Below are 27922 nucleotides of genomic sequence, written 5' to 3' on the forward strand. Positions count from 1 at the left end.
CGGGCAACTGGCCAGTCGGCCCAGACCACGCAGGCGCCAGGGCTGCGGCGGCTGGGGGCGGGCCCCCGGTCTCCCTAGAGACCGGGCGGAAGCGGCCGGAAGCTGCGCTACGATTGGCCGCCGCGGGAGGGAGGAGCTGGGGGCGGGGCCCGAGGCGGAAGGCGCCGGCGACGAGGAAGAGGACGCGGCTCGGGCCATGGAAGGCGCGGAGGCGGGAGTGTCGGTCGGATCGCCGGGTGCGCCCGGGCCCGAGGAGCAGGGCGGGGCGGGCGGACGCCCGGGGCGGTGGCGGCGGCCGTTGGGGTGTGACCGTCCCGCCCCGCGTGGCTCCTGGCGCTGCCACGAGGGCGGCTGCCTGCTGCCTCCTGTTTTGAGACCCGAGAGGGGTGGCTTCGCGTCGTAGACGCTGAGGGTGTGTTGGTAGGGTCCCTGCGAGACCCCCTGGGAGCCGAGGGGGCTCCCGGGCGGCGGGGAGTGGCAAGAGGGGGACCCTGTCCCCCAGTCGTCGGGGCTGGGGTCCTGGAAGAGGGGCTGGGCTGGGAACCCAGCACGAGGCACGTGTGCGGTGGCCGCCTCTCTGGTGACCCACGTCCAGCCTCGGATCTACCTGGCATCGCCCAACCCCCGGCTCTCCTTCCTGCCCTTTTATTTTTTTTAATTAAACTTTAAAATTTTGGAATGATTTTAGATTTGCAGAAGTTGGAGAAATACTTTTCCCTAATGTTACTATCTTAACCTCGCCATGGGTACATTTGTCAAAACGAAGACATTCATATTGGCATAATACTCTTCACTGAAGTACAAGCTTTGTTTACATGTTACCAGGTTTTCTCTCACTATAATTTTTTTTTTTTCTGTCCCAGGATCCAAACCAGATATCACATCGCCTTTAACCTGCCTTATTTTTCAGCTGATGTTAACAGCTGGCGTCTCATCTTCCCCGTGTCTCCATCCCCACCTCCCCGTTCCCCCATGACATTGGCTATTTTTTTAAAATCCAAGAGATATTTACGCATTCTTTCAATTTAGCGAGCGTTTATTGGTCTTCTGTTATAGGCCAGGCACGGGGATTCAGCACTGAATCTCAGTCCTTCTCTTCTGGGAGCCAAAGATAGCCCACTGGACCGCATGCATGGTCTAATGCAGTTTTGTGTTTCTGATTTTTTTTTTTTTAATGTAAGGACATGCCACTTACATAATTTTTTTTTTTAATTTAATTTAAATCTTTATTGTTCAGATTATTACATTTGTTCCTCTTTTTTTTTTTCCCCCATAACTCCCCTCCTCCCAGTTCCCGCCCCACCCTCCGCCCTCACTCCCCACCCACTGTCCTCATCCATAGGTGCACGATTTTTGTCCAGTCTCTTCCCACATCTCCCACACCCCTTTCCCCCCCAAGAATAGTCAGTCCATTCCCTTTCTATGTCCCTGATTCTATTATAATCAACAGTTCATTCTGTTCATCAGATTATTTATTCACTTGATTCTTAGATTCACTTGTTGATAGATGCATATTTGTTGTTCATAATTTGTATCTTTACCTTTTTCTTCCTCTTCCTCTTCTTGAAGGATACCTTTCAGCATTTCATATAATCCTGGTTTGGTGGTGATGAACTCCTTTAGCTTTTCCTTATCTGTGAAGCTCTTTATCTGACCTTCAATTCTGAATGATAGCTTTGCTGGATAAAGTAATCTTGGTTGTAGGTTCTTGGTATTCATCACTTTGAATATTTCTTGCCACTCCCTTCTGGCCTGCAAAGTTTCTGTTGAGAAATCAGCTGACAGTCGTATGGGTATTCCCTTGTAGGTAACTGAGTTTCTTTCTCTTGCTGTTTTTAAGATTCTCTCTTTATCTTTTGCTCTTGGCATTTTAATGATGATGTGTCTTGGTGTGGTCCTCTTTGGATTCCTTTTGTTTGGGGTTCTCCGCGCTTCTTGGACCTGTAAGTCCATTTCTTTCACCAGGTGGGGGAAGTTTTCTGTCATTATTTCTTCAAATAGGTTTTCAATATCTTGCTCTCTCTCATCTTCTGGCACCCCTATAATTCTGATGTTGGTACGCTTGAAGCTGTCCCAAAGGCTCCTTACACTATCCTCGCATTTTTGGATTCTTTTTTCATTTTGCTTTTCCGGTTGGATGTTTTTTGCTTCCTCGCATTTCAAATCATTGACTTGATTCTTGCGCTCCTCTGGTCTGCTGTCGGGCGTCTGTATAATATTCGTTATTTCAGTCCGTGTGTGCTTAATTTCTAGTTGGTTCCCCAATATAAGATCGAGGGTCTTATTAGTTTTCGTGTAGATCTCATTAAGTTTATCGGCAGCTTCTAAACAGTTCTTGAGAGACCTTAAAAGTGTGGTTCTGAACTCTATTTCTTTCATTGACAATTTTGTCCTGTTTCTTTGTCTCCGCATTTTGTTATGCTTCCTTGGTGCACCCCCTAGTGGTCTTTGTTCGCAGTCTTATAGTTAAATCTTGATTGTTGTAGCTAATTCCAGGGAGGGTTTGACCTCCAGGCCAAGTGGCTATGAGAATCAGCTGTGTCAGCAGTGAGAGAACTTCTGTCCTCTAGGGAGGTGCTAATCTAGCCTTTGCCTGAGGCTATCCGGCAAATGCCTCTGTGCAGGGCTTGGGCGGGGCGGGTCGCACAGGATCAACAGGGTGGGCCGGAGAGAGCAGTTATGGCGGCTCTCAGTCCTGTCCCCAGGGGCTCTGCCTCTCTGAGTCCCAGCACCCCCTGCAAAGCTGGGAGAGAAAGCTGCACTCGCTCTGACCAAAGCCAGACAGTCCCGCTTCTCCCGTTTGAGTCTGGGTCCCTAAAGACTCGCCTGGATCTGGAGCTCAGAGTCTGCGACTCCCTCCCGATTGAAAACAACAACCGCGTCCTCCGCCGCCAGCCCGCTCCGCGCACTCCGCACCTCAGAATTTGACTTCAGCACTGCGCCTCCTCTGAGTGTCCGTGTGCGTTTCTCTTTCCTCCTAGTTGTAGGACTTCCACTCAGCCAGCGTTCCTGTGGTTCTGGGTGATGTCCGTTCCGTGTTTTAGTTTCACTTTTGAAGTAGTTGTTCAAAGCAGCAAACTCCGGCGTTAACCTATGCCGCCATCTTGGTTCTCTCTTTTCTAGTTTTATTATCCACTTACATAATTTTTAAGTCGGTTGAAATCAGTGTTTAAACTTTCCTGCCCCTTCCGATTTACCCTGAATTTTACTATCAACTCCCAAGTGAGAGGATTACCTCTTGCATCTTCCATTATTAATCAAGTTTCTACACCCCTCCCCCTAAAAATTATTACTTCTTGAGAAAAACACAGTGCACACAGAAATGCTAAGTAAACAGGGCTGCAGACCCTACTGTAGATGGAACTGCTCTCATGTCTGTGATTTTTAGATGTTTTGACAGATGTAATAAATCCCGGAAAGGACTTTTAAAATCACTCTGCATCCTTTTTTCCCCCCTCAGTCACCATATTGTGAGGAACTGCCAGTTGCTCAGAGATGATAAGCAGCCTGAATATTATGTTTGTGTTTTGTTTTTTTTTTTGCTTTTGTTTGATCAGTTCATGATCGGGCGGTGCCAGCAGGAAGTCCTTCCTCCAGAGTCATAGTACACGTGGACCTGGACTGCTTTTATGCACAAGTAGAAATGATCTCAAATCCGGAACTAAAGGGCAAACCCTTAGGTAATGGTGCATGTCGATAATGTTCTCATTGTCTAAGAGGATTAGCACTGGTTTATTACGTTTATTGTATTCTGATTTATTAACCACATTAGAAAGATTGGGAAGCAGTTCTTTTTTTTTTTCAATTTTTTAAAAATATATATTTTATTGATTTTTTACAGAGAGGAAGGGAGAGAGATAGAGAGTTAGAAACATCAATGAGAGAGAAACATCGATCAGCTGCCTCCTGCACATCTCCCACTGGGGATGTGCCCGCAACCCAGGCACATGCCCTTGACCGGAATCGAACCCGGGACCCTTCAGTCCACAGGCTGACGCTCTATCCACTGAGCCAAACGGGTTTCGGCGGGAAGCAGTTCTTAAGATGCTTCACTACCAGGTGTAGACTTTATAAGCCTCATTTAACAAATGGTGAATTTGACACAGTCATTTTATTTTCTACATATTTGTGTTTACCATGTTTTAGGTGAACATTGTTTTTACGGTGGTAAACACGTAGTCAATTTGCGTAAAAGAAAAGGTAGAGTTTTAGCAACCTTAAGCCACTAAGATTCAGTAAACTAGAATTTCTGTACGTGCTGTAGATCATGATTTAATCACTTTTGATAACGAGGGGGCTCAGAATGCCCCCTCACTGTGGAATCTTTTCTGTAGGTGGCTAGCAAGAATAGTTGAATAATTAGAACATGTATTGGGGGAGATCCCTGATAATTGCTGTAGGTTGGCACTTGTTAACAGAATTTTGCTTTATATTCATTGGACAGTTACTCAGAAAAGTGAGTTTTTCTAGCAGCCACCAGTAATTGTACTGTTATTTTTCATCTGCTTTATTTTTTGGTAAATCATGGTCTAGAGTTGTATAGAGTTAATTCAGTATAAATTATTCTGGGTTTGTATTGCCTGAAAAAAATTCCACACTAACTTTATTTGTATTTTTTGCTGAAGACTCCATAGAATGTATTGATGTGTGGTAAATTTCTGTTAAATTTTACTTATAGAACGTTGATGAATGGATGCTGTATTTTTAAACCAAGATACGGCTTTTTATTTTAAATATATTTTTATTGATTTGAGAGAGGAAGCGAGAGGGAGAGAGAATGAAACATCGAGAGAGAAACATCGATTGGCTACCTCCTGCACACCCCCACTGGGGATCGAGCCTGCAATTTGGGCATGTGTCCTGACCAGGAATCGAACTGCTACCTGGTTCATAGGTTGATGCTTAACCACTGAGCCACACCGGCTGGGGTAGAGCTTTTTATTTTTATCAAAACAGATTGCCTTGCAAATTACAATTATAAGATGGAATTAGTAAATTATATTTTAAGATTTTTTTTAATTCTCTGTTTTCTCATAAATATTTATTTTTATAGGTGTTCAGCAGAAATATTTGGTGGTTACCTGCAACTATGAAGCTAGGGAACTTGGAGTAAAGAAACTTATGAATGTAAGAGATGCAAAAGAAAAGTGTCCACAGCTGGTGTTAGTTAATGGAGAAGACTTGACGCGTTACAGAGAGATATCATACAAGGTTACAGGTACAGATTATAGGCAATGTTATTTTAACATTAATTTTTACAATGGAGGCCTGTTCATTACATGAATCTTCTATAATAATAAAAGGGTAATATGCAAATCGACCAAACAGCTGAATAGCGGAACAACTGTCTAGAAGCCAGGGCTGTGAGGACCGAGGCAGCCAGGGCTGTGAAGGCCTACTCTTGCACAAATTTCCTGCATCGGGCCTCTAGTCTTTTAATAAGTGTAAATTGCCAAAGGTATTTTTGCTAATAACTTTATTTTAGGTCTTGCCCACTTTTTGAAATATTTATGAGGATGACTATATAAATAATGTTGACAAAAAATATAAAGTTAAAAGAAGTTTGAAGTCTTTCATGAATGGTGTCATGTAAATATAAGAAATGTAAAACAGTATTTAACAGTGAAGAAATGGGAAGATATACTAAAGAAAGCCAAATATTTTAATTTAAAAACATATTTCTATTGATTTCAGAGAGGGAGAGATAGAAACATCAGTAATGAGAATCATTGATTGGCTGCCTCCTGCACACCTCCTACTGGGGATCCAGCCACAACCCGGACATGTGCCCAGACTGGGAATTGAACCGTGACCTCCTGATTCATAGGTCAACACACAACCACTGAGCCACTGCAGCCAGGACCAAATATTTTAATTTTTAATTTAAATTAATTATGAGAGATATGCTATAGGTTAATGCATTAATGTTAATTGGGAGAGGCTTCTGTAATGATTAACATAATTAACACATTGTTTGCGGGTAGTTTTTATCGCGCGCGCTAACAGGTGGCGCGGGCCATTTTTGCTAATTTTTTGCGCAAATGGCAACATTCAGTAAAATTACGATAACTTTAGTTTACGTATTTATACATTACCCGCATTCTACCGCTAGTCTATAAAAAAACGTATTAATACGTGTCCCGCGCTCTACTACACTGGTAGAACGTATACATACGTAAAACGTGTAAACACGTTTCCCGCATACAATGTGTTAAAAACTAGCTTTATATTTATTTATATTTTTGCTCCTGTTTGTGTTTGTTTGTTTAGTATTTGTAGCAGTTTTCAGATGAAATGGTTAAATATGATAACCAAAAGTGCTAACAAGCCCTAACCGGTTTGGCTCAGTGGATAGAGTGTCGGCCTGCAGACAGAAAGATCCCAGGTTCAATTCCGGTCCAGGGCATGTACCTTGGTTTCAGGCACATCTCCAGTACGAGGCTGATCGATGTTTCTATCTCATCAATGTTTCTAACTCTCTATCCCTCTCTCTTCCTCTGTAAAAAATCAGTAAAATATATATTTAAATAAATAAATAAAAGTGCTAACAAACTAACAAAAATGCTCAAGAAAATTGACAAAAAATGTTAATAGCCAACTGACAAAAAGGGCAAATATATGTCCAATAATTACTTGGAAAAAAGGAATGCTCAAATTCATTATTGGCTACGGAAATTTGAATTAGTAAGATAATGATTTTATATCCATCATACTTGCAACAACAAAAAAAAGAAAGAATGTGAGAAAAAATAGAAACAAAGTATTACGGCCTTTATGAAAAAGCAATATAGAAAATTAAAGTTACATATTATATTCTTTAACCCAGTGATATAATCAACAAAATATATTTTTTTAAAAAGAAAAAGAATGCATGGTGCTGTATGTTTGACTCATAAATACATACCTTGTTGAGTGAGCAAAAGTTAAGATGCAAAACGTGTATAACACTCATTTGTATAAATAATAGCACAAACCCTTCCCCCACATATGTGTGTACATATGTATTTATGAACAGGAAGATAAATATGAGAGAGTATATACTAAGTTTCTTTTTAACTTTTTAACACATTTCGTACCGCTCAGGAGCTTTCTCGTGTTTCGCGCGCCATCTGTTAAGGACCGCTCACGAGTGTTCTCGTTTTTCACACCCATGGAAAAAGGAGCAAATCTAGATACTTATGTAAATGTTGTTTGGTCCCTCTTCATAGAGGAAAATATTTTACGCAGTACCATACGTTAAAAAAGTACTAGGGCCGAAACCGGTTTGGCTCAGTGGATAGAGCGTCAGCCTGCGGACTGAGAGGTCCCGGGTTCGATTCCGGTCAAGGGCATGTACCTGGGTTGCGGGCACATCCCCGGTGGGGGATGTGCAAGAGGCAGCTGATCGATGTTTCCCTCTCATCGATGTTTCTAACTCTCTCTATCTCTCTCCCTTCCTCTCTGTGAAAAATCAATAAAATATATTTAAAAAAAAAAAAAAAGTACTAGGAACTTTGTTTTTGTAAATAAAAATGTTATAATTATTGAAAAACAACACCTAAAGTGCATTATGATGATTTAAATAACGTGCAGTTTGCCCAAAAACGTGCAGTCCCTGGCGTATGTCTTAGAGATTTCTATGCGGTACACAATGTGTTAAAAATATACATATTTTTATTGATTTCAGAGAGGAAGGGAGAGGGAGAGAGAGATAGAAATATCAGTGATGGGAGAGAATCATTGATTGGCTGCCTCCTGCATGCCCCCCTACTGGGGATTGAGCCCGCAACTCCGGGCATGTGCTCTTGACTGGAATTGAACCCAGGACCCTTCAGTCAGCATGCCAGTGCTCTATCCACTGAGCCAAACCAGCTAGGACTAAGTTTTTAATAGTTACCTTCTGGAGTGGAAGAGGCAGTGCTTTTATGAGAGGAAGGGGGAAGGAAAAACAGCCATGCAGAAAAGACAAGACTATATTCCCCAAGTAGCACTTGTGCATCTATACAAAATTGTGTGTCTGAATATTAAGAAGTTGATTTTTAGTATATACAGAAGAAATTGTAAGATACAGAGAGTTGTGCATCTTGCCTTTGTTCTTGGTGATCTTTCATGCCGTTCATACAGCTCCTCCTCACTCTTTTTAATGACTGCAGTATTCCATTGAATTTGGTTTCATATTATTTAACCAGTCCTCTAGTGATCTGAAGACAGTATATCCCACTTTATGCCTAATGTCGCTGCATAATTATTAATAACAGCTCTTTGTATTAAAAATGTCTTGTTCTTGGGGGGGGGGGAGGTTGGGGGTTAATGGGGGGGATGAGGACACATTTATAATACCTTAACTAATAATAATAATAAAAAAATATGTCTTGTTCTTGCCCTAGCCAGTTTGGCTCAGTGGATAGAGGGTTGGCCTGCGGAATGAAGGGTCCCGGGTTCAATTCCAGTTGGGGGTACATGCCCGGGTTGCAGGCTCGATATCCAGTAGGGGGCATGCAGTCTTGTTCTGAGTGATCAATTTTATGGTTTTCCCAACAGTGATGGATTATTAAGCTGTTACCAACTTTTTGCTCTTACTAATATATGCTTCAGTAGACATTTTCATATGGAAATTTTGGCATAATTTTATGGGGTATTTATAAGGTAAGAGTGAATTCAGTGCTAGGTCAGAGGTAATTTCCATTTAAAATTTTGAATACTGCTATATGTTGCACATGAGTTTGTCCCAACATATTATTAGTAGGTATGAGAGTGTTAGATATTCTTAAATTGTAAAGATTTACCTCAGAGATGAAAAAAATAGTAAATGTTTTTTGCTATCCAGCTGGTATCAATAGATAATACAGAGAGAAATGAAATTTCTTCTCAGTGATTTCTAAGTTGTTATTAATCTTAATCCTAAAAATGAGAATTGATCATCCTTTTGAATTTATATTAAATCTTGGTTCAGTTCAGTTTAGTAAACATTTGACTTAAGGACTAGGTTTTTTCTAGGTGCTAGACATTCAAATACATGTAAATCATGGTCCATCTCTGCCCTTAAGGAATAAGTTGGGGAATGGCTAATTAAAATGTTGAATTGTGGTATATTTGGAAAATCAAGTGAGTTTTCTTTTGGTCTCAGTAATAATTGGAAATTATAATTTTTTATTTTGTCTTTAGAAATTCCTGTGGAAAATATAGCTAGAATATATTATTGTTTTTGCTTTTCTAGGCAGACTATAATTTATTCTTTGACCCACTGCTTCAAGATCATAATTGATTATAACCATTGATGTTTAATGTAGAATATAGTAACTATAAGTATAGGAAATTGCACTAAATCTGCTATGAGTATCTGCCCAGGGAATATCATTTTTGGACTTATTTGAGGTAAGCATAAAATAGACAAATTTACTATAGTTATAACTTGTTACATCTGTGTTCCAATATTATTTAAATTTAGAGTTGTTGGAAGAATTTAGTCCAGTTGTTGAGAGACTTGGATTTGATGAAAATTTTGTGGATCTATCAGAAATGGTTGAGAAGAGACTACAGCAGCTTCCAAGTGATGACCTTTCAGCACTGACTGTGTCAGGTCATGTATACAATAATCAGTGTAAGTGGTTTCTTATTTATCCTATTTAGTATTTTGCTTTTGTATTTTTTATACTTGATACTATTATAGATGTCCCCATCTCCCCCCCCCCCCTTTGCCTACCTCCATCCATCCCTCAGCCCCTCCCATCCTCTGGCCATCACCTTATTGTTGTCTGTGTCTGTGGGTTATGCCTGTATGTTCTTCTGCTTAGTATTCTGTGAGTTAAGTTAACTGACTTTCTGAAAATGTTATGGCTTTTGTTGGAGGTATAGCCATATTTCAGTAATCTAAGATGGCTAAAATTAGGTGTTGCTCATGTAGCTCAATGCTCCGTGCACTTTTCATTTCTCTGACATGATCCATGCATTATCATTTTTAACTTTCATACCTCTTAAGTTACAGGAGTTGGCTTGATAATGTACTTTTAGAATAACTTTTTATTCTCTTAAAACGATCTTTAAGCAAGATTTTGAGGTAGACCAAATAAATTTGATTTTGTCCCCTCTTGCTTCTAGTCCCCCAAGGCACCAAAACCCTCATGTTGTCCCTTGAGCTAACCCTTGTGGAAGGTCGTCCAGGCCTACCTGCCATCTTTTGCAAGCTCCTAGTTCATTAGTTCAGATAACCTTTGCCAACTGTTAGCATGAAAGCAGGATGGTTCATTTCCTTCTCAGATTAAAGTATAAATGGCTGATGGTATTTCCAGGGACATTGCATTTGAAAATCGGCTGCAATATCTCTAGTGACTATTTAATTAGACTTTGAAACATAAGCAGTTCTGCTGGTGACTTCCACATTACACCAATGGAAGACAAGCTACTCTGCTCTGTGTAAGACTTGCCCTGGTAAGAAACCATCTTGCTCCTAGGTTTCAGCATGTTATCCCTGTGTTTTGAGAGCTGGTGATCAATCTCCCATCTAGTTCTCCACCTCCCTGATATTATAGAAAAGGGGGAGAGCTACAATTCTCTTCTAGAAGACGACATGAAGCTTTTCCATCTTTTGTACCTGTGGTCTCTTGTCACTTTCAAAGACTAAGTAGCAAGAAGATTCCAAATAGGTTTCTATGTAATTCTTAAAGCAAACTCAGACTTCATTGGTTGGAACATAATTCAGAGAGCCAGGTTTTATAACCTAAAAAGGAAATGTCTAATTCTTCATGAATTCTTCCTATTCCCCACAATTTTTGGTAAAATTTTTTCTGCCCAGAAAAATTGACAGAATATAATACAATGAGAACACTCATTGTACATTCCTTGTCCATACAACTACTGTTAGCATTTTTCACATTTGCTTTATCTTGCTCTTTATTGACTGGTTGACTGATTGATGAGCCATTTGAAAGTAAATTGCAATATAACACTTCATTTCTAAGTACTCCTGAGGATAAGGATTGTCTCATATAGTTGTAAGACCATTTTCACACCTAAGAAAATTTGTTTCTAGATAATTTCCCTGCACTTTTCATAAGAAATCTCTTAAATATGGACAGATCTAAAATTGTTTTTCATACAGCCAGTACATAAAGTTTAGATTCAGTTCTTTAAAACTGTAATGTTGACTGTCTTATTAATGCAGTACTTTTATGCTTACTTATAGGTAAACAGGAATGTAAAAGTTCTACTGATGTCAGTAGGAATTTTTCATGAGAGATGAATTTTTATAATCTGTTCAACATTAAGCATGTCTGTGCATTATTAAGCACGTCTGTGCATTCTCTATCACAGGCCCTTGGAGTTCACTCCCTGTATTTACTTACTTAACAGAATTCCAGTGAAGAACAAAGCAGATTAGTTAAGTGGGTGGCAGTATGGTGGTGGTGGGACATAGAATTTAGGTTAAATAAACCCTCATTTGTAAATAAAACTCATTCGTAAAAAAGGAAATTAAATTGTTTTGTGGTTTTTTTAATGACATTGGCTGTTTTTATAGCTATAAACCTGCATGATGTCTTGCACATCAAACTACTTGTTGGATCTCAGATTGCGGCAGAGATGCGGGAAGCCATGTACAATCAACTGGGTCTCACTGGCTGTGCTGGAGTAGCTTCCAATAAATTACTGGCAAAATTAGTTTCTGGCATCTTTAAACCAAATCAACAAACAGTCTTACTACCTGAAAGTTCTCAAGATCTCATTCATAGTTTGAAACACATAAAGGAAATGCCTGGTAAGACACATATATTTGAAAAGTATATATTTTATTGTATTTTTTGAAAAATTATAGATATACTAGAGGCCCGTTGCACGAAGATTCATGCAATAGGCCTTCCCTTCCCCTGGCTGCCGGCACCAATTTTCCTCCGGCTCCTGGGACCCAGGCCTTCACTCTGGCCGGAGCCTTCAGTCTTCGCTGCTCAGGCCAGAGCCTTCAGTCTTCGCTCCGCTGCTTTGTGCCTACATATGCAAATTAACCGCCATCTTTGTTGGGTTAATTTGCATACTCTCCTGATTGGCTGGTGAGTGTAGCAGAGGGATGGTCAATTTACATGTTTGTCTATTATTATTAGGTAAGATGTAGTTAATTCTTAGAGCCTATGTACTTGACTCTTGGAGAAAACCAAACAAGCTAATGTTCTTTGGAGGACATCTGTATTAGGAAATATATAAATGTACTTTTCTAGTTTCACCTACTTTTGTATAGTTTGAATATGATCATGAAAGCTATAACCTGGAAGTGTATAGTCCTTTATTTCCAATCCCTGGTTCATATCTTATACTGTACATTGCATCTAAAGAGGTCTTTTACTAACTCTATGTGAGGAATATCAATATATATAAAAGGCTAAGTGTCCATCCATCCGACTGGTAGCTATGACATGCACTGACCACCAGGGGGCAGACGCTCAATGCAGGAGCTGCCATGACACGCACTGGCCATTTAAAATTAAATAGCACCACGGACCTGGCACTGACAAACACTCAGCTTCCCCCATGTGGGACACAGGCCCCACCACCATCCTGGAGTGACACCCCACCAAATAGCAGCCAACGCTGCCAAGACCCCATGGTGCAAAATGCGGCCCACAGCCCACTCCAGCCCAGAAACGGTCGGGGAATGACATCACGTAGCAACACCCAGTTTCCTCTCCCTAGCGACTAGCCTCCTTGGAGTTTTTTCAGCCCAGGAACCTAACTTGCTTTATAGCCAGGTACAAACATTTTACAATTCAACCAAATGTTTATGAAGCGTTTTCATGTGCCTCATCTCATTTGATTCTCACAGAAGTCCTGGAGTAGGTAGATAGGAGACTCGGTGGAATCCTATTTTCAGTGGCTGGAAAACAGAGATTTAGAAAGTTTAGAAACTTGACCTGACTGAAAAGAAGAAAGAAATGGTGGAACTTAAAAATGACCAGGTTTTCTCACTGTATAGAATATAGTCAAACACTGCTGCAGCTAAAAATTTTACCTTTTGTTCCACCTGCATGATCTACAATAATCTGCTTCATGTTGATATTTACTGCTGTGTTGCTGACAATTACCTGAAAGAGAAGCTGGGGTGCTTTACGGGGCTGGAAAAAGTTTAATTAAGCAAGTTTGTTCTATATATATAAAAGGCTAAGTTGACTCACATGTGTAATATATATAAAGCTCTCATTGGCACCAATCGCACACATGTGTTTCGATCTGTCATTGTCAATTGTGAATTTGGTTGACACTTCTATTATAGAGAAAGGGCAAATAGTGTTACTAAAATATTCTACTTAATTTCCTTTCAGTGTGCACAAATCTGTGCACCGGGTCACTAGTATATAAAATGTTAGACTACAAGGGACCTTCCAAAGATTTAAGCAAAGTTTTTATTTTAAAGATGAGGAAATTGATTTTTTGAAGGGTTCGGTGATCTATGCAGGTCTTGGGGCAAGTTTGTACCCTTGAAGATCAAATATTTAGGTTTTCATAGACCATCAATAATGGGTATGTTAAATTTCATTGCTGGGGACAAAGATGCTATAATAGAATTCTATGGAAGTGAATTTCTAAGACAACTGAAACTTAATCTTTAGATTTCTTCACATATTTAACCTGTGTTTATGTGATTTCAAAATGTGTTACTCACTGCCTTGCCTTAAGTATTACAATTGTTAACTTTTTGGATGAATCTGAGTCTGTGTTTTGAAGAACAATTACTATGTCAGGTTGTAATACATTGAGGATTGTATACTGATACTTAACACTGTTACTCAGCTTTGCTCTTTGAATTCTTGTATTTATTTTAAATAGGCATTCTCTTTTCTTCCTTATTGCCAACTTGCCCATTCTCTTTTATTTCAGCTTTGAAAATATCTGTCACTCCACTTTAATAATATCCTCTACACACCATTGCTTTTTATTTACTTCTTTTACTGTTAAAAAAAACCAGATAACTGAAGAATTAATTTTATGTAAATGAGAGGAGGTAAAGGGGCACTAAATTGCCTGAACATTTTTTCTGTGATAAAATATGACTGAGTTTTCCTGCAAAAAACTGTATGATAGGAGTTTTGCCAATGAGAATTTTTTGTTTGTTTGTTTTCTGGCTCTTAATTATATGCGGATGGTAAATATTGCCAGATATGACTTTTAGATAAGTATTTGGTGTGTGTATAGAAATCAGTTAGATTAACTAATAATAAGCACATGCTAATTTTAATTGCTCTGATGACAGTTTATCTTTATATGAAAAATCACCATGATCCTTGAAAACTTGCACAGTGGTATATAACAGGTGGTAAAAATCTCATTTTATCAAGACTGAACTTATTGGTTCTCTCTATATTCATTATATTATATTAAATATATTAGGGCTGTTAGGTTTTCAAAGTGGTTCAGGCCCTGAGCAGAAGAAGAGCAATCTAATTTTTAATGAACTTTGATCTTAGCAAAATATTCGCTATGGAATTTAAAGATATGCTTGCTATAGGAATGATAATATTTTAATTAGCTTTATTTTAAGGAGAAAAGCTATTGTAACACCCTGTGCATTTCTTTTTGTTTAGGTATTGGCTATAAAACTGCCAAACGCCTGGAAGCACTGGGTATCAGTAGTGTGCATGATCTTCAGACCTTTTCATCCAAAATATTAGAAAAGGAATTAGGAATTTCCATTGCTCAGCGTATCCAGAAGCTCAGTTTTGGAGAAGATAACTCTCCTGTAACACCCTCAGGACCACCTCAGGTGCATAATGACATTTTACTTGAGTACTTACTGGTTGTCACATTATTTGAGAAAGATTTCTAGTTTATTGCTGTTTTTACTAATCTAGTTTGTTAGGTCAGTACATGATCCCTTTCCTGTAAGGAAACTAATTTATTATAATATATTAATAAATATTCTTAAATTTAAGAATTAGTATTTCAATCTCAAGTTAGCCAATAGCCTATCTATATCCTATATAATAAAAGCATAGCATGCAAATTGTCCCCTTGACCAGGAGTTGTCCAGGGTTCGACCAAAGGGCAGGGCTGGCCGGGGAAAGGGAAGGAGTACCCGGCCGGCAGTCAGCAGCCACTAGGGACCCTACCAGTGCACAAATTTTGTGCACTGGGCCTCTAGTATATATATAAAACCTGAGTGACTGAACGACCGGTCAACCAGTCATGATGCGCACTGACCACCAGAGGGCAGACGCTCAACACAGCTGCCCCCTGGTGGTCAGTGCGCTCCCACAGCGGGAGCGCTACTCAGCTGACCAACGGGTGCCAGGCGCAGGGCTCACAGCTGGCAAGCACAGCTGCAGCAATGTAAGCCTCTCCCGCCTCCGTGCAGCTCTACCGAGCAGCAGCTGCAGGCGCAGTGGGGCTGGGATGAGTGGAGGCTCATCGGGCTCCTTGGCTGCCTGCCGCTTTGTGCACTACTGCATCCCTCAGGGGATGTTGGATTGCCGGTTCGGCCTGTGGGGATTGGGCCAAAACTGGCAGTCAGACATACCTTGAGGGATCCCAGATTGCGAGAGGGCGCAGGCCAGGCTGAGGGACCCCCCTGGTGCACGAACCTGTGCACTGGGCCTCTAGTATTACATATATGAGGCAAAATGTTTTAATTTTTTAAAAAGTCTTGGTTTTAGAGAAGTCTAATGATTTAGGAGATGGAGAAAAGTTTAATTACCTAGTTCATATTGATTGATTATCTTTTATGTGACAGGCACTTCTTTATGTACATTAGCCCATTTAATTTTCACAAACCTTTAAGGTAGATAGTTCTATTGTTTGTTTATAAACTTTTCCTCTCTTTCTCTCCCTCCCTAGTTTTGTTTTTTTTTTTTTTAAGATGAGGGTACTGTAGGTTAGAAAAGTTAAATAACTTGCCCAAGGTTAAATTCAAGTTTTAGGAGAGTAAGAGCCTCAGTGCAATCGTACAGTAAAGCTTGGAGTTGCTACTAGAGCTTTAAAATTTTCTTGACGTCCAGTGCACTTTCTAGTGAAGTATGAAAACTTGCAGACAAAAACAAGTTAATATCAAAGTGAGCTAAATGGCTCAAACTAAGCACTAGAGGTAAGTTAGTCAAGGCTGTTTTGGTTTACCTGACAGATACACTGGTAATTGTATATGCTTATTTGGTGTACAGTAATCCTTATTTGTGCTTTTTTGGTAGTCCTTTAGTGAAGAAGATTCACTTAAAAAATGTTCATCAGAAGTTGAAGCTAAAAGTAAGATCCAAGAATTACTTGCTAGTCTTTTGAAGAGGTGATTTTCCATTTTGCCATATCCTGTATATTCTGTACTGGAAAGAATACTTGATGTTGTATCTTGGAATTTACAGATTACCTGGAGACTAATCAGTATAACAATAGATCATTTATCACTGAATTTCTCTACATTATAAGCTATTGCAAAGATAGTAACAGATGCTCTTAAATAAATTTAATCCATCTAGTTCCATTGGTTTTTAGTAACATTGTGGTTATATTGTGGATCTTAAGCTGCTGGTAGTTACCTAAAGGGGTTTTATCTGTTTTTCTAGAATTCCTGCACCTCTAAATTTGTAATGGGTGAGGATAGGTAGTTATTAAGAGCAACAACGATAAAGCAGAAGAACCCTTATGTCTCCTTAGCCTTACTCTGTGTGAAAGAAAATGGAGTCAGACAAAAGCATAGCTAACTGGGGCTGTGCGTGAGCAGTGAGAGTGAATGTGAGTGTGTGCAGGCTTCTGGTCTGTAAGCACATGAAGAGTGCCCACTGGGACTGTGAGTATACAAGTTGCCCAGCATAAGCAGAACAAGACATGCACCTACCTGACACGCTCCTTTGCCGTCATGTATCTATTCCAATACTCTGTAGAAGAGTATTGTCTGTTCCTCTCATTTCTTTGATTTCTCAAAATGGGGTGTCACGGTCTAACAGTTTTGGATAGGTAGGTGTGCTTCTCTAAGGATGCCTGGATGACTGACTGACTAGAGAAAAAGGTTTTTGGATGAGTCTAAGTAGCAGAAACGGATGAAGTGAAATTTCCTACAACTTTGCTGTCACGTGCAGTGTGGTTCTCATGTTGTGAGCAAAGCTGTGCAGCTCACCATTTGCTGCATGCAAGTGGGGCTGCCAATGACCCAGCTCCAATGATATGACTCATGCTGGGCCCGTGAATATGCTTGTGAAAGTGGGTCATCTGCTTTGCTTCAACTAAATAGAAGACTACTATGAAAAGCCTGCCATTAGAAATAGTTCCGCACATAGAAAAACCACAAGAATTACAACTCTTATAGGTTCTCTTATTTGAAGAATCAACCCAGAAATGGAGTCTAGGTGCTGTAAGCCTGTGCGATACCAACTATTAACCATTTATCCTTATCTCTGCTTGCCATTCTCTCTTCTCTACCATGGCCCCTTATTTCAGTGATTGAGTGTAATACCTTTTAAGTGACTGGCAAAAAATAATCGTGTGTGAATGTATTTTTCTTCTTGAGTATATGTAGATATGATTTTTAATCCAATTTCTAGGCAATAGTTCAAGATTGCTTAGAATGTAACCATTTTATAATATGTCTTAATTAGTTATAGGAATCAAATTATTGTCTTTTAATTGCATATTGACTTATTAGAACAAGTTTAACTGGAAAATATTTAAATTAGTAATATGTTTACAGAAACTTTAAGATATTTATTATTTTAGTAAAGCAGCAATCAAGATATTTTGTGATAAATAAAAGAAAAATTATTTATTACAGAAATCTAAATTTTCTAATTCAAAATATTTAATTTGAGTATATTTAACAGTGTAAAATATTTGTATTTTGTACTTGATTTTTAATTCATTGCCATACAGATAAAAAGGAAAATGTTATTCCTTAATGACATGTATTTTCTCTAATTAGATTTTTCTATTCTTTAACTGAATTTTCTATCTATATCATTAAAACCTTTGTTTTAGTGTTCCATCCAAAACCAAGACAATTTGTATGGAACACTAATTTGTAAAAAAATTTTGTATTTATTGATTTTAAAGAGAAAGGGGTGGGGGGAGAAAGAGAAACATTGATTTGTTCCACTTATATATGTATTCAGTGGTTGATTCTTGTATGTGCCCTGGTGGAGCATTAAACCTTAAACCTTGGTGTATCAGGAGGATAATCTAACCAACTGAGCTACCTGGCCAGGGCTGGATGGAACACTCTTTAGGATGCATGTACATGTACTTCCTAAGTATAATATATAATTGATATTTCAAGTTATTGCTTAATTTGGAACATATTGGTGACATTATTATTGGCTCTCTTGGATCTATTTGGGGAGTGCTCTTTGACAAAAATAATCTCATTAATTTTTTTCTTTTCGTGATCCTGTATTTTAAAATATGTGCAAAAATCTGTCACTTTTCATATATTTGTTTCTGTCAGTGAATGATTCTTTGTTTCTTTAATTTCCTGCTAATTTTAATATTTTGCTTTTGGTTATAATTTGGACTTGGATTATAAAATTGCTTGTTATAATTATGCCTTATTTCTGTTTTTTTTCTGATGACACTCAATTCTGAGTGAGGCCTGAGAGCCTTACACTTAACATTTCAGAGCATTAGTGTGTAGACTTTGCATAATTTATTTGGGCTAGTCTAGGATTTTTATTGCTTACTGCCTACTTATCAACTGTATAATTGTTTTAGTTACTAAATCTGTCATCTTTATATAAATTAACTTGACAGTTTTTTAAAATCTTTAGGTAATATTTTTCAAATTGCTATTTCCCCTTTCTCTTTATTTTTAGAGTATGCCAAGATGGAAGGAAGCCACATACAATAAGATTAATAATCCGTCGGTATTCATCTGAGAAGCACTGTAGCCGTGAGAGTCGTCAGTGCTCTATTCCATCCCACATAATTCAGAAGTTTGGGATAGGTATGGGCTAATTTCCTAATAATTTAATTAGACTCTTAAAAGAGCAAATTTTGAATTAGAAATATCCATAGATAGAGGATTTTCACAGGGGGTTAGTGAGCTATTTAAACTCTTTATCAGAAATTTTCACTAGAAAACTTTGTTGTTGTTTAATGGATTATAAAAGTAAAGACTCAGTTAAGAATGCTTCCCAAGTTCAGAAAAAACAAGACTGTTGTAATTATATGGCATGAGATAACTTCTTTTTGAGCACTTAGATTGTTTCCAATTTTTTTGGCTATTATGAAAAATGATGCTGGCGAGTCATTGGGTGGGTATATACTTTTATTTAAACTGCTGGGTTTTATGGTAAGTTGAACTCTAAGACACTGCTAAATTTTTTCCAAAGTGGGTATAACAGTTTACATTCCCATCAACAGTGTATGAGCATTCCAGTTTTTTCAGATTCTCATTGACATTTAGTATTATCAGTTTCTTTTATGATAGTCATACTTAAGGCTGTGTAGTGGTATTTAATTGTGTTTGTGTTTTCTTTTATGAATAGTGCTTTTAGTGTGTTATATCTAAAAGTTATTTGCCTAAGTCAAAGGTCACAGGTATTTCTATGTTTTCTTTTAGAAATTTTAAAGTTTTGAGCTTTAAACTTAGATCCACTTTGAGTAATTTTTATGTGCGGTATAAGGTAAGGGTCTGAGTTCATTCTTTTGCATGTAGGTATCCATTTGTTACAGCAGAATTTGTTGAAAAGACTATTCTTTCCCCGGTGAACTGTTATTACACCTTTGTAAAAAAACTAAACATGTTGTAGAAATGTATTTCTTGATGTTCTTATTCTGATTATCTACATGTTTATCCTTTTACCAGTTCTACCCTATCTTGATTCTTTCTTGAAATTAGGTAGTGTAAGTTCTCCAGCTTTAACTTTTTCTAAATTGTTTTGGGTATTCATGGTCCTGGGCTTTTGTTTGTAGAAAGATCTTAAAGTAGAAATTTGATTTGTTAACTGTTTATCCAGATTTTCTATTTATTTTGAGTCTGTTTTAGTAATCTGTGTCTTTTAGAAATATATGCATTTCATCATAGTTGTCTAATTTGTTGTCATGAAGTTGTTAATATCCCCTTATAATTCTTTTAATTTTTGTGAAGTCTGTAGTGAGGTTTCTCTTTCATTCCTGATTTGGGTAATTTATGTATTCTCTTTTTTCCTTTGTAATTTTAGCAAAGGTTTGTCAATTTTGATCTTTTTTAAAACCCAACTTTTGTCATTGTTTTCTGTTTTTATTCTTTCTATTTTATTTATTTCAACTTTGTTGTTTTCTTCTTTCTGCTTGCTTTAGGTGTTTTTTGGTTTTTTTCAAAGAGTCACTTATTGGTTTCTGAGGGAGATGAAGGGAGAAGAGAGAAACATCGATGTGAGAGCATGACACAGGGGGATATTTTTTGACATCATTACTACCTTAATGAAATATTACATATTTCAACTCTTTTGGAAACTTTTACTCATTTGGCAGTTAGTAGTAATGTTGAGATGTCCTAGTTTCCATATATACTGTCAAAATGTCCCAATGATATCTATTTAGGATTTTAATTTAATTATATTAAACTCTTAATGTTAATTATTTAACAATGTGTTTAGATACTGTCTTCTTAAACATTTTATTTAGGAAGTTATGATGTGATGACGCCAATGGTTGACATACTTATGAAACTTTTTCGAAGCATGGTGAATGTGAAGATGCCATTTCATCTTACCCTTTTAAGTGTGTGCTTCTGCAACCTTAAATCACTAAATACTACTAAGAAAGGGACTATTGATTATTATTTAACACCATCATTATCAACAACTTCATGCTCTGGCAAGCGCAGTTTTGTAAGTACACTGTTACTGGATTTGTGTTATTAAATTACAGGTCTCAGTTTGTGTTTAACGGATATAACTTAGAGTTTCTTTGGGGTTATATTTTTTTGAGTGATTTACATGTATATATAATACCTATCATATTACAGTTGCTACTCATAAGTATACAGTATTATGATTAAGAAGAAAACATAAGCATCACTGGGTAAAAAAGGAAACCATTATAGAGATTCCCTGTTTTGGAAGTATTGAAACATTTTATAGCAATATGTAGAAATATGATGATTAGCTCATACATATGAAAATATTTTTAGATACTAGAAATCAAATTATTTTGTCTGTTAATTTATACATAAGCTACCAGCACCCCGCTCAGTGTTTTGTTAAAGCATTTAAGTTTTCTTGGTTTTGACGTTAAATTGAATTCTGATAGCAATATTGATAGAATATGACTGCTAATTTTATAATTGTAGAAATAAGAGGTTGGCAGTAGAGAGGCAAAGGCCAGTCATATTTTCAGATGACTAAAACAAATCCCTGTGTATGGCCCTTTAGCAAACCTCTATTTACTAAATGTGGGCTTCTTTAAAAAATAATCGTCTTTTACTAAATTGTCTAGGTCTACAATTCTTTTTTTTTTTAATTTATTTTTTTTTAATTGCTTAAAGTATTACAAAGGGTATTACATATGTGTCCATCCCCCCCCCCAATTCTTAATTTAAAGTGTTTTTATTTTCTTTATTTATTAGTTAGTATAATTTTAGTAATATTTTATTTACATATAAGTTTAAAATGAGAATAGAGTAGTGTTACAGAAATAATGAATTAGTGCCCTCTTCAAATTACTATTTTTCTCTGACCAATTTTATTCCATCTATTAACTGAAATTTTAAAAGGTGCTGACTTTTTGCTTTGTAATCTGTAAAATGAGAATTAATTTACAGTGGTATTAGAGTGGCAGATATAAGTGAAAGCACCTTGTGTGTGTCTGGCAATGGCCCAAATCTCTTCTTCTTTTATTTTGAACTTATTGTGTTGATGAATTATATTTGACTGTGCATACATTTTTATGGTGCTTAAAATTTTAAGTGAAAAATTTTACGTAAAAAACTATGCAAATTAGAATTGAAGGCGTTTTTAAATTTTTATTTCATGAATATATAAAAGGGCTAGTAAAGGGTTAAGGGCGTCAAATATATGGTGAAGGAAGATTTGACTTTGGGTGGTGGGTACACAATACAAAATACAAATCATGTATTATAGAATTGTACACTTGAAACCTGTATAATCTTATTAACCAGTGTCACCCCAATAAATTTAATTTTTTGAAAAGTGTAATCTAATAAAAGAGAAACATGCAAATTGACTGCACCTCTGCTATGCCCAAGCCACGCCCACCAGCCAATCAGAGTGACTATATGCAAATTAACCCAACCAAGATGGCCGCCGGCAGCCAGGGAGCTGGAGCAAGCAGGAGGCTTGGTTGCCTCGGCGATGGAGGAAGCCAAGCTTCCCGCCTGCCCTGGCTGGCTGTGGCCTTTGCTCAAGGCAACAAAGTTTCAATTATAGAAGACAAATAAATCTCAGATACCTGCTTCCAGCCAGCCTCCACTGGGAGCTTGGGTTGCTGGGGGCTGTGGCCAGCCTGAAAACAGCCATCAGCTCCTCACCCAGGATGGCCACACCCTCATGGGGTGTGGGTCCCTACTAGGGGGCTTGGCCAGCCTGCAAACAGCCATCAGTCACTCACCCAGAATGGCCACACCCTCATGGGGTGAGGGTCCCTGTGGGGGGCTTGGCCAGCTTGCAAACAGCCATCAGCCGCTCACCCAGGCTGGCCAGGCACCCCATTGAGGACCCCCACCCTGAAGGGGCTGTGGCCAGCCTACAAACAGCCATCAGCCCCTCACCCAGGCTGCCAGGCACTCCACCGGGGACCCTGACCCTGAAGGGGGTGTGGCCAGCCTGAAAATGACCCTCAGCTCCTCACCCAGGCTGGCCAGGCACCCCAGTGGGACCCCCACCCTGATCCGGGACACCCTTTAGGCCAAACCAGCCAGCCCCCACCCATGCACCAGGCCTCTGTCCTATATAATAAAAGGGTAATATGCAAATTGACCCTAACAGCAGAACGACTGGGAATGACTGGTCACTATGACACACACTGACCACCAGGGGGCAGACGCTCAATGCAGGAGCTGCCCCCTGGTGGTCAGTGCGCTCCCACAGGGGGAGCTCTGCTCAGCCACAAGCCAGGCTGATAGCTGCCAGTACAGCAGTGGTGGTGGGAGCCTCTCCTGCCTCCTCAGCAGCGCTAAGGATGTCCAACTGCAGCTTAGACCTGTTCCCCGCTGGCTAGTGGACATCCCCCAAGGGCTCCCAGGCTGCCAGAAGGATGTCTGACTGCCAGCTTAGGCCCAATCCCCCAGGGAGCGGGCCTAAGCCAGCAGGTGGACATCCCCTGAGGGGTCCCAGACTGCGAGAGGGCACAGGCCGGGCTGAGGGACCCCCCCGAGTGCACAAATTTTTGTGCACCGGGCCTCTAGTATCTTAATAATGATGTTGGATTTTCACCATGGAAGTATATATTTTTCCTTTCCATTAAAATGTTACAGTTTAGAATAGGGATGTTCTATGCATACATATAAATATTTATAAATATATATTTATACATATATACTTAAATATTTAGCTATCCCTTGGAGAATCACTTACTTTTTTAGGCCATCATTCTTTTATTCACAAACCTTGAAGTTTGAATTTTCAGTTGTTAAGATCCCTTCCAGGTCTATAAATGCATGCCTACCTTCTGGCTTAGTGCTGCTATCTATGAAGTAAACCTCTTCCTGGAATAGTGAGTAAAGATGCACACAATAGTGTGACTAATTGCGGTGGATTAGTCACCTCTAGTTGTTGGGAGCTGACCCAAAGGGTTGAAGTTATTGAGTAGGATAGAAACACGTTGGTCAGATAATAAGGTATATTCATGAATATTTAAAGAGATATCTAAATTATTGTGCTATCCTTGTGTTCTAGAAAATGAAAGATACTCAAATGGAGGATTTTTCGAAAGACAAAAAAACAAATTGGGATTTTCTACCAACTGGAAGAATTGAAAGTCCAAGAACTGGGGAGTCTCCACTAAGTTTTTCTAAAGATCAAAACAGTGATGATTTCCCACTCTGCTCACTTCCTGAGGGTATTGACCAAGAAGTCTTTAAACAGCTTCCAGTAGATATTCAAGAAGAAATCCTGTCTGGAAAATCTAGAGAAAAAGTTCAAGGGAAAGGAAGTTTGAGTTCTCCATTACAGGCCTCTAGAGGAATATTATCTTTCTTTTCTACAAAACAAATGCAAGATAGTCCCTTAAATCCTAGAGATAATTTATCTAATAGCAAACAGATATCCTCATTGTCTCCCTGTGAACCAGGAACCTCAGGCTTAAATAACAGTTCCTCTTACCTGTCCAGCCAAAAGGATTATTCACATTATTTAAACAGTAGCTTAAAAGATGAACGAATGAGTCAAGGACCTAAAAAGTCTCAAAGATTCCACTTTTCAAATACAAACCCCACTGGATCTGTTTTTCATTCATTTCCAAATTTGCAGAGTGAGCAACTTTTCTCCAAAAACCGCACTACAGATAGCCATAAGCAACCGACAGCTGCGGCGTCTCATTACGGAGGACTTGCAGAAAATAGAGAGCAAGATTCTACTGCTGAGAAAATTACTTTTCCTTCTGATGTTGATCCTAAAGTTTTCTATGAACTTCCAGAAGAGGTACAAAAAGAACTGTTGGCTGATTGGAAGAGAAGAACAGGATCAGATTTTCACGATGTACATAAATAAGCATGTTCAGAAAAAAGGTCTAAAAAACAAGGGGAAGATCATTGTTCTCAGATTAGCAGTTTATTAAGCTCGTCTAAATGAAACACTAATCAATATTTAATAATGTCACAATCCAATATAAAATGTTCTAAAGCAAGAATAGTTATGGGAAGTAAATTCTGACACAAAATATAAAAAACTCATAATAGGAGAAATAATGTTAAACATTACCTTCTTATTTCTAAAACTATTTTATATTGCTTTTCAATAAAAATATATCTTAGCATTAGTTCATTTCCCATAAAATTAGGGGAAAGATATACTGTATATGCCTGCATATAAAAAATAGACTGGTCAAATCATTGCTATGCCATAGCAAATAACTTTTTCTATGAAATATGGAATATTTCAAGAAATTTAGCACATTAAGAAACAGCCAAAACCCGGCTGGTGTTGCTCAGTGGTTGAGCATCAACCTATTAACCAGGAGGTCATGGTTTGATTCCCAGTCAGGGCACATGCCCAGGTTACCAGCTCGATCCCCAGTAGGGGGCGTGCAAGAGGCAGCAGATCAATGATTCTCACTCATCATTGATGTTTCTATTTCTCCCTCTCCCTTCCTCTCTGATATGAATGAAAATATATATTTTTTAAAAATTAACCAAATAAGAAATTCTATTGCCAACTCACCTGTTAAAAATGTAGATATCTTTGAAGTACTATGTACCATTTATTAAGTTAATTTTTTTAAATAGGAAAGTGATACAAATTCAATTAATGCCTCTTATTACACCTGGAACCTACCACAATGCCTGACACACAGAGGGCATTCAATGACTATTGAATAAAGGGGTGAGGAGTGGGCAGCCGAGTGACTGTACAAGTAGAGAACTAGAAGGAACTTTCCATGCAGAAAGATGAAAAGAAGGACAGACACTAGAAGTGCAAGGTAGAGTGGGTCTATAAGGGTGCTAGGTAGTGAAAGAGGTCCATTTCCTCTGACCAGTCTGTAGGGTCTAAAAGCAGTGATTATGTTTTTGCATCTCTACATTTTGTAGATGAGACTAAGAATGTCATATCCACAAAAAATATACAGTTACTAAAGTGATGGATGTCCTCTTTCTCCTGTTATTGCCTTCACCTTTTACTGCCAGATTAAAAATTGGATATAAGGTTGTGGACACCTTTAATTTGTAAGACAGAATGTTTCTAGAACACACCAGAGCGCTGTTGGAGGAGTCCTATTTATAACCTTCGCAGATATAAAGAAAAGACGATAAAAAGAAAGTACAAAAATGTGAGTAAAGGGTGGCTTAAAAATATTTCCTAGGTAAGAAGTTTGAACTAAGTTTCAGATTCCTTGAAATTTGAAAATTTCCTAATCACCAAGGATTTTTAAGAGGGAGTTTGGGATTATCAAAAGCAATAACTTGTAGCAAGAACATCAGAACTTATTCACCACACAAATAACTATAGGTGTTTCTACATGTAGTTTTCTGATAAGGTAGTTAAACTTATAAATGGAGTTTATTACTTTTTTAGATAATCTATTTTTCAAAAAGTTCTAATCTTTGTAATCATTTCAGCCAGAAAACAGCGTCTGACTTTTTAAGTTATCTTTTATCTTTCTTTGCTTTTAATGAAATAATATTTATTTAGTGTTAGATTATCTATATATATATAAAAGCCTAATATGCAAATTGTCCCCACAGGAGTTCGACCAGGAGACCGATTGCTCACTATAATGTGCACTGACCACCAGGGGGTGGCACAGAACGAAGGAAGGCCCCAGCCGGCAGCTGGAAGGCCCTGATTGGCCCTAATCGCCTGCCAGGCCTACAGACCCTACCTGTGCACGAATTTCATGCACTGGGCCTCTAGTTTATAATATTTGGAAGTATGAATTTATTTTTATTTATTTTTGATATATGCTGATATCCTGTATCTTTCATGTTCTCTAAAATTCTTAGCCACTAGCCCTTCAAAGATCGCTTTACTATTCTGGGACTCTTGATTGCATAATGATGGACATTTTTTTTTCTTAATTTGATTTTATTGTTTAAAGTATTACAAATAGTAGTACATATGTCTCCTTTTTTTCCCCATTGACCTTCCCCCGACCACCCCTACCCCCCCGGCACATGCCCCCCCACCCCCACCCAGTGTCTTGCATCCATTGGTTATGCTTATATGCATGCATACAAGCATATAAGCTTGTATATTTTCAGTTGATCTCTTACCTCCCCCGCCCCCAACTCTCCCCAGCCTTCCTGCTGTAGTTTGACAGTCTCTTTCATGCTTCTCTGCCTCTGTATCTATCTTTTTGTTCATGAGGTTATAATGTTCTTTATTATCCATAAATGAGTGAGATCATGTGGTATTTTTCTTTCACTGACTGGCTTATTTCACTTAGCATAATGCTCTCCAGTTCAATGTTGGACATTCTAACTCTACCTTTCATGTCCCTTAATCTCTACTTCTTTTCATTATCTTGTTTATCTGCTACAATTTGGCTAATTTCATCAGTTCTTATGTTCACTGATTTGTTTTTCAGTGGTGTCTGATCTGTTTAAAACACTAAGAATGGTTTTAATTTTAGTATATTTTTCATTTGATTCTTTTTCTACCTGTTTATTCATTATAGTCTCATTTAAAAAAACACACAAAACCTTAAGTATTTTATACTAGAGGCCCGATGCACAAATTCGTGCATGGGTGGGGTCCCTCTGGGTGGCCTGCAGGGATCCAGCCGAAACCCGCAGTCCAGCGCTGCCTGCAGCTCCTATCTGTCACTCCTTCTTATCCCAGCCCCACTGTGCCTGCCGCGATCGATCAGAAGAGGCTCACGCTGCTGTAGCAGCACTCACCAGCCATGAGCCCTGCATCTGGCGCCCTCCCAAGGGGAGTGGCCTGCAGGATCGGGCTGAAACTGGCTCTCCGACATCCCTTGAGGGGTCCTGGATTGGGAGAGGGCACAGGCCAGGCTGACGGACTCCACCGGTGCACAATCAACTGGGCCAGGGATCAGGCCAGGGAGGGACTGCAGGAGGGCTCCAGGGTATGTCCGGCCCATCTCCCTCAGTCCTGATCAGCCAGACCCCAACAGCAAGCTAACCTACCAGTCAGAGCATCTGCCCCCTGGTGGTCAGTGCACGTCATAGCAACTGGTAGACCAATTGACTGCCCCCTGGTGGTCAGTGCACATCATAGGAAGTGGTAGAGCAGCCTTAGCATATCATTAGCATATTACGCTTTGATTGGTTCGATTGTTCTGCCATTTGGTCTATTTGCATATTACCCTTTTATTATGTAGGATTCTATTTCTGATTACTTCAATACTATTAAATTTTTATAAGTTTAAA

At 38.8% G+C, this 27922-nt stretch overlaps 1 protein-coding gene across 3 annotated transcripts; it reads left to right on the plus strand.

Annotated features, from left to right (window-relative positions):
- The first annotated feature begins 136 nt into the window (after nt 1-136).
- Nucleotides 137-27922, plus strand: POLI (DNA polymerase iota). 3 transcript variants are annotated; one of them, XM_059707337.1, is made up of 10 exons: nt 137-236; nt 3558-3680; nt 5054-5218; nt 9428-9580; nt 11495-11731; nt 14544-14722; nt 16140-16231; nt 18744-18874; nt 20539-20744; nt 23769-27922. In XM_059707337.1, exons 1-10 carry the CDS (start codon nt 197-199, stop codon nt 24579-24581), a joined length of 2139 nt encoding a protein of 712 aa, XP_059563320.1. In that variant the 5' UTR covers nt 137-196; the 3' UTR covers nt 24582-27922. The 3 variants fall into 3 exon arrangements, with proteins under 3 accessions (XP_059563320.1, XP_059563321.1, XP_059563319.1); XM_059707336.1 differs by having other exon boundaries at nt 161-412; XM_059707338.1 differs by lacking the exon at nt 11495-11731.

The sequence above is a fragment of the Myotis daubentonii genome, chromosome 8 (genome assembly GCF_963259705.1).
Source record: "Myotis daubentonii chromosome 8, mMyoDau2.1, whole genome shotgun sequence".
NCBI lineage: Eukaryota > Metazoa > Chordata > Mammalia > Chiroptera > Vespertilionidae > Myotis > Myotis daubentonii.

Coding starts and splice junctions, on each gene's coding strand:
- POLI (XM_059707337.1), top strand. CDS start 197: ATGGAAGGCGCGGAGGCGGGAGTGTCGGTCGGATCGCCGG. Junction 237..3,557: donor AGTGTCGGTCGGATCGCCGG/GTGCGCCCGGGC, acceptor TTGTTTGATCAG/TTCATGATCGGGCGGTGCCA. Junction 11,732..14,543: donor ACACATAAAGGAAATGCCTG/GTAAGACACATA, acceptor CTTTTTGTTTAG/GTATTGGCTATAAAACTGCC.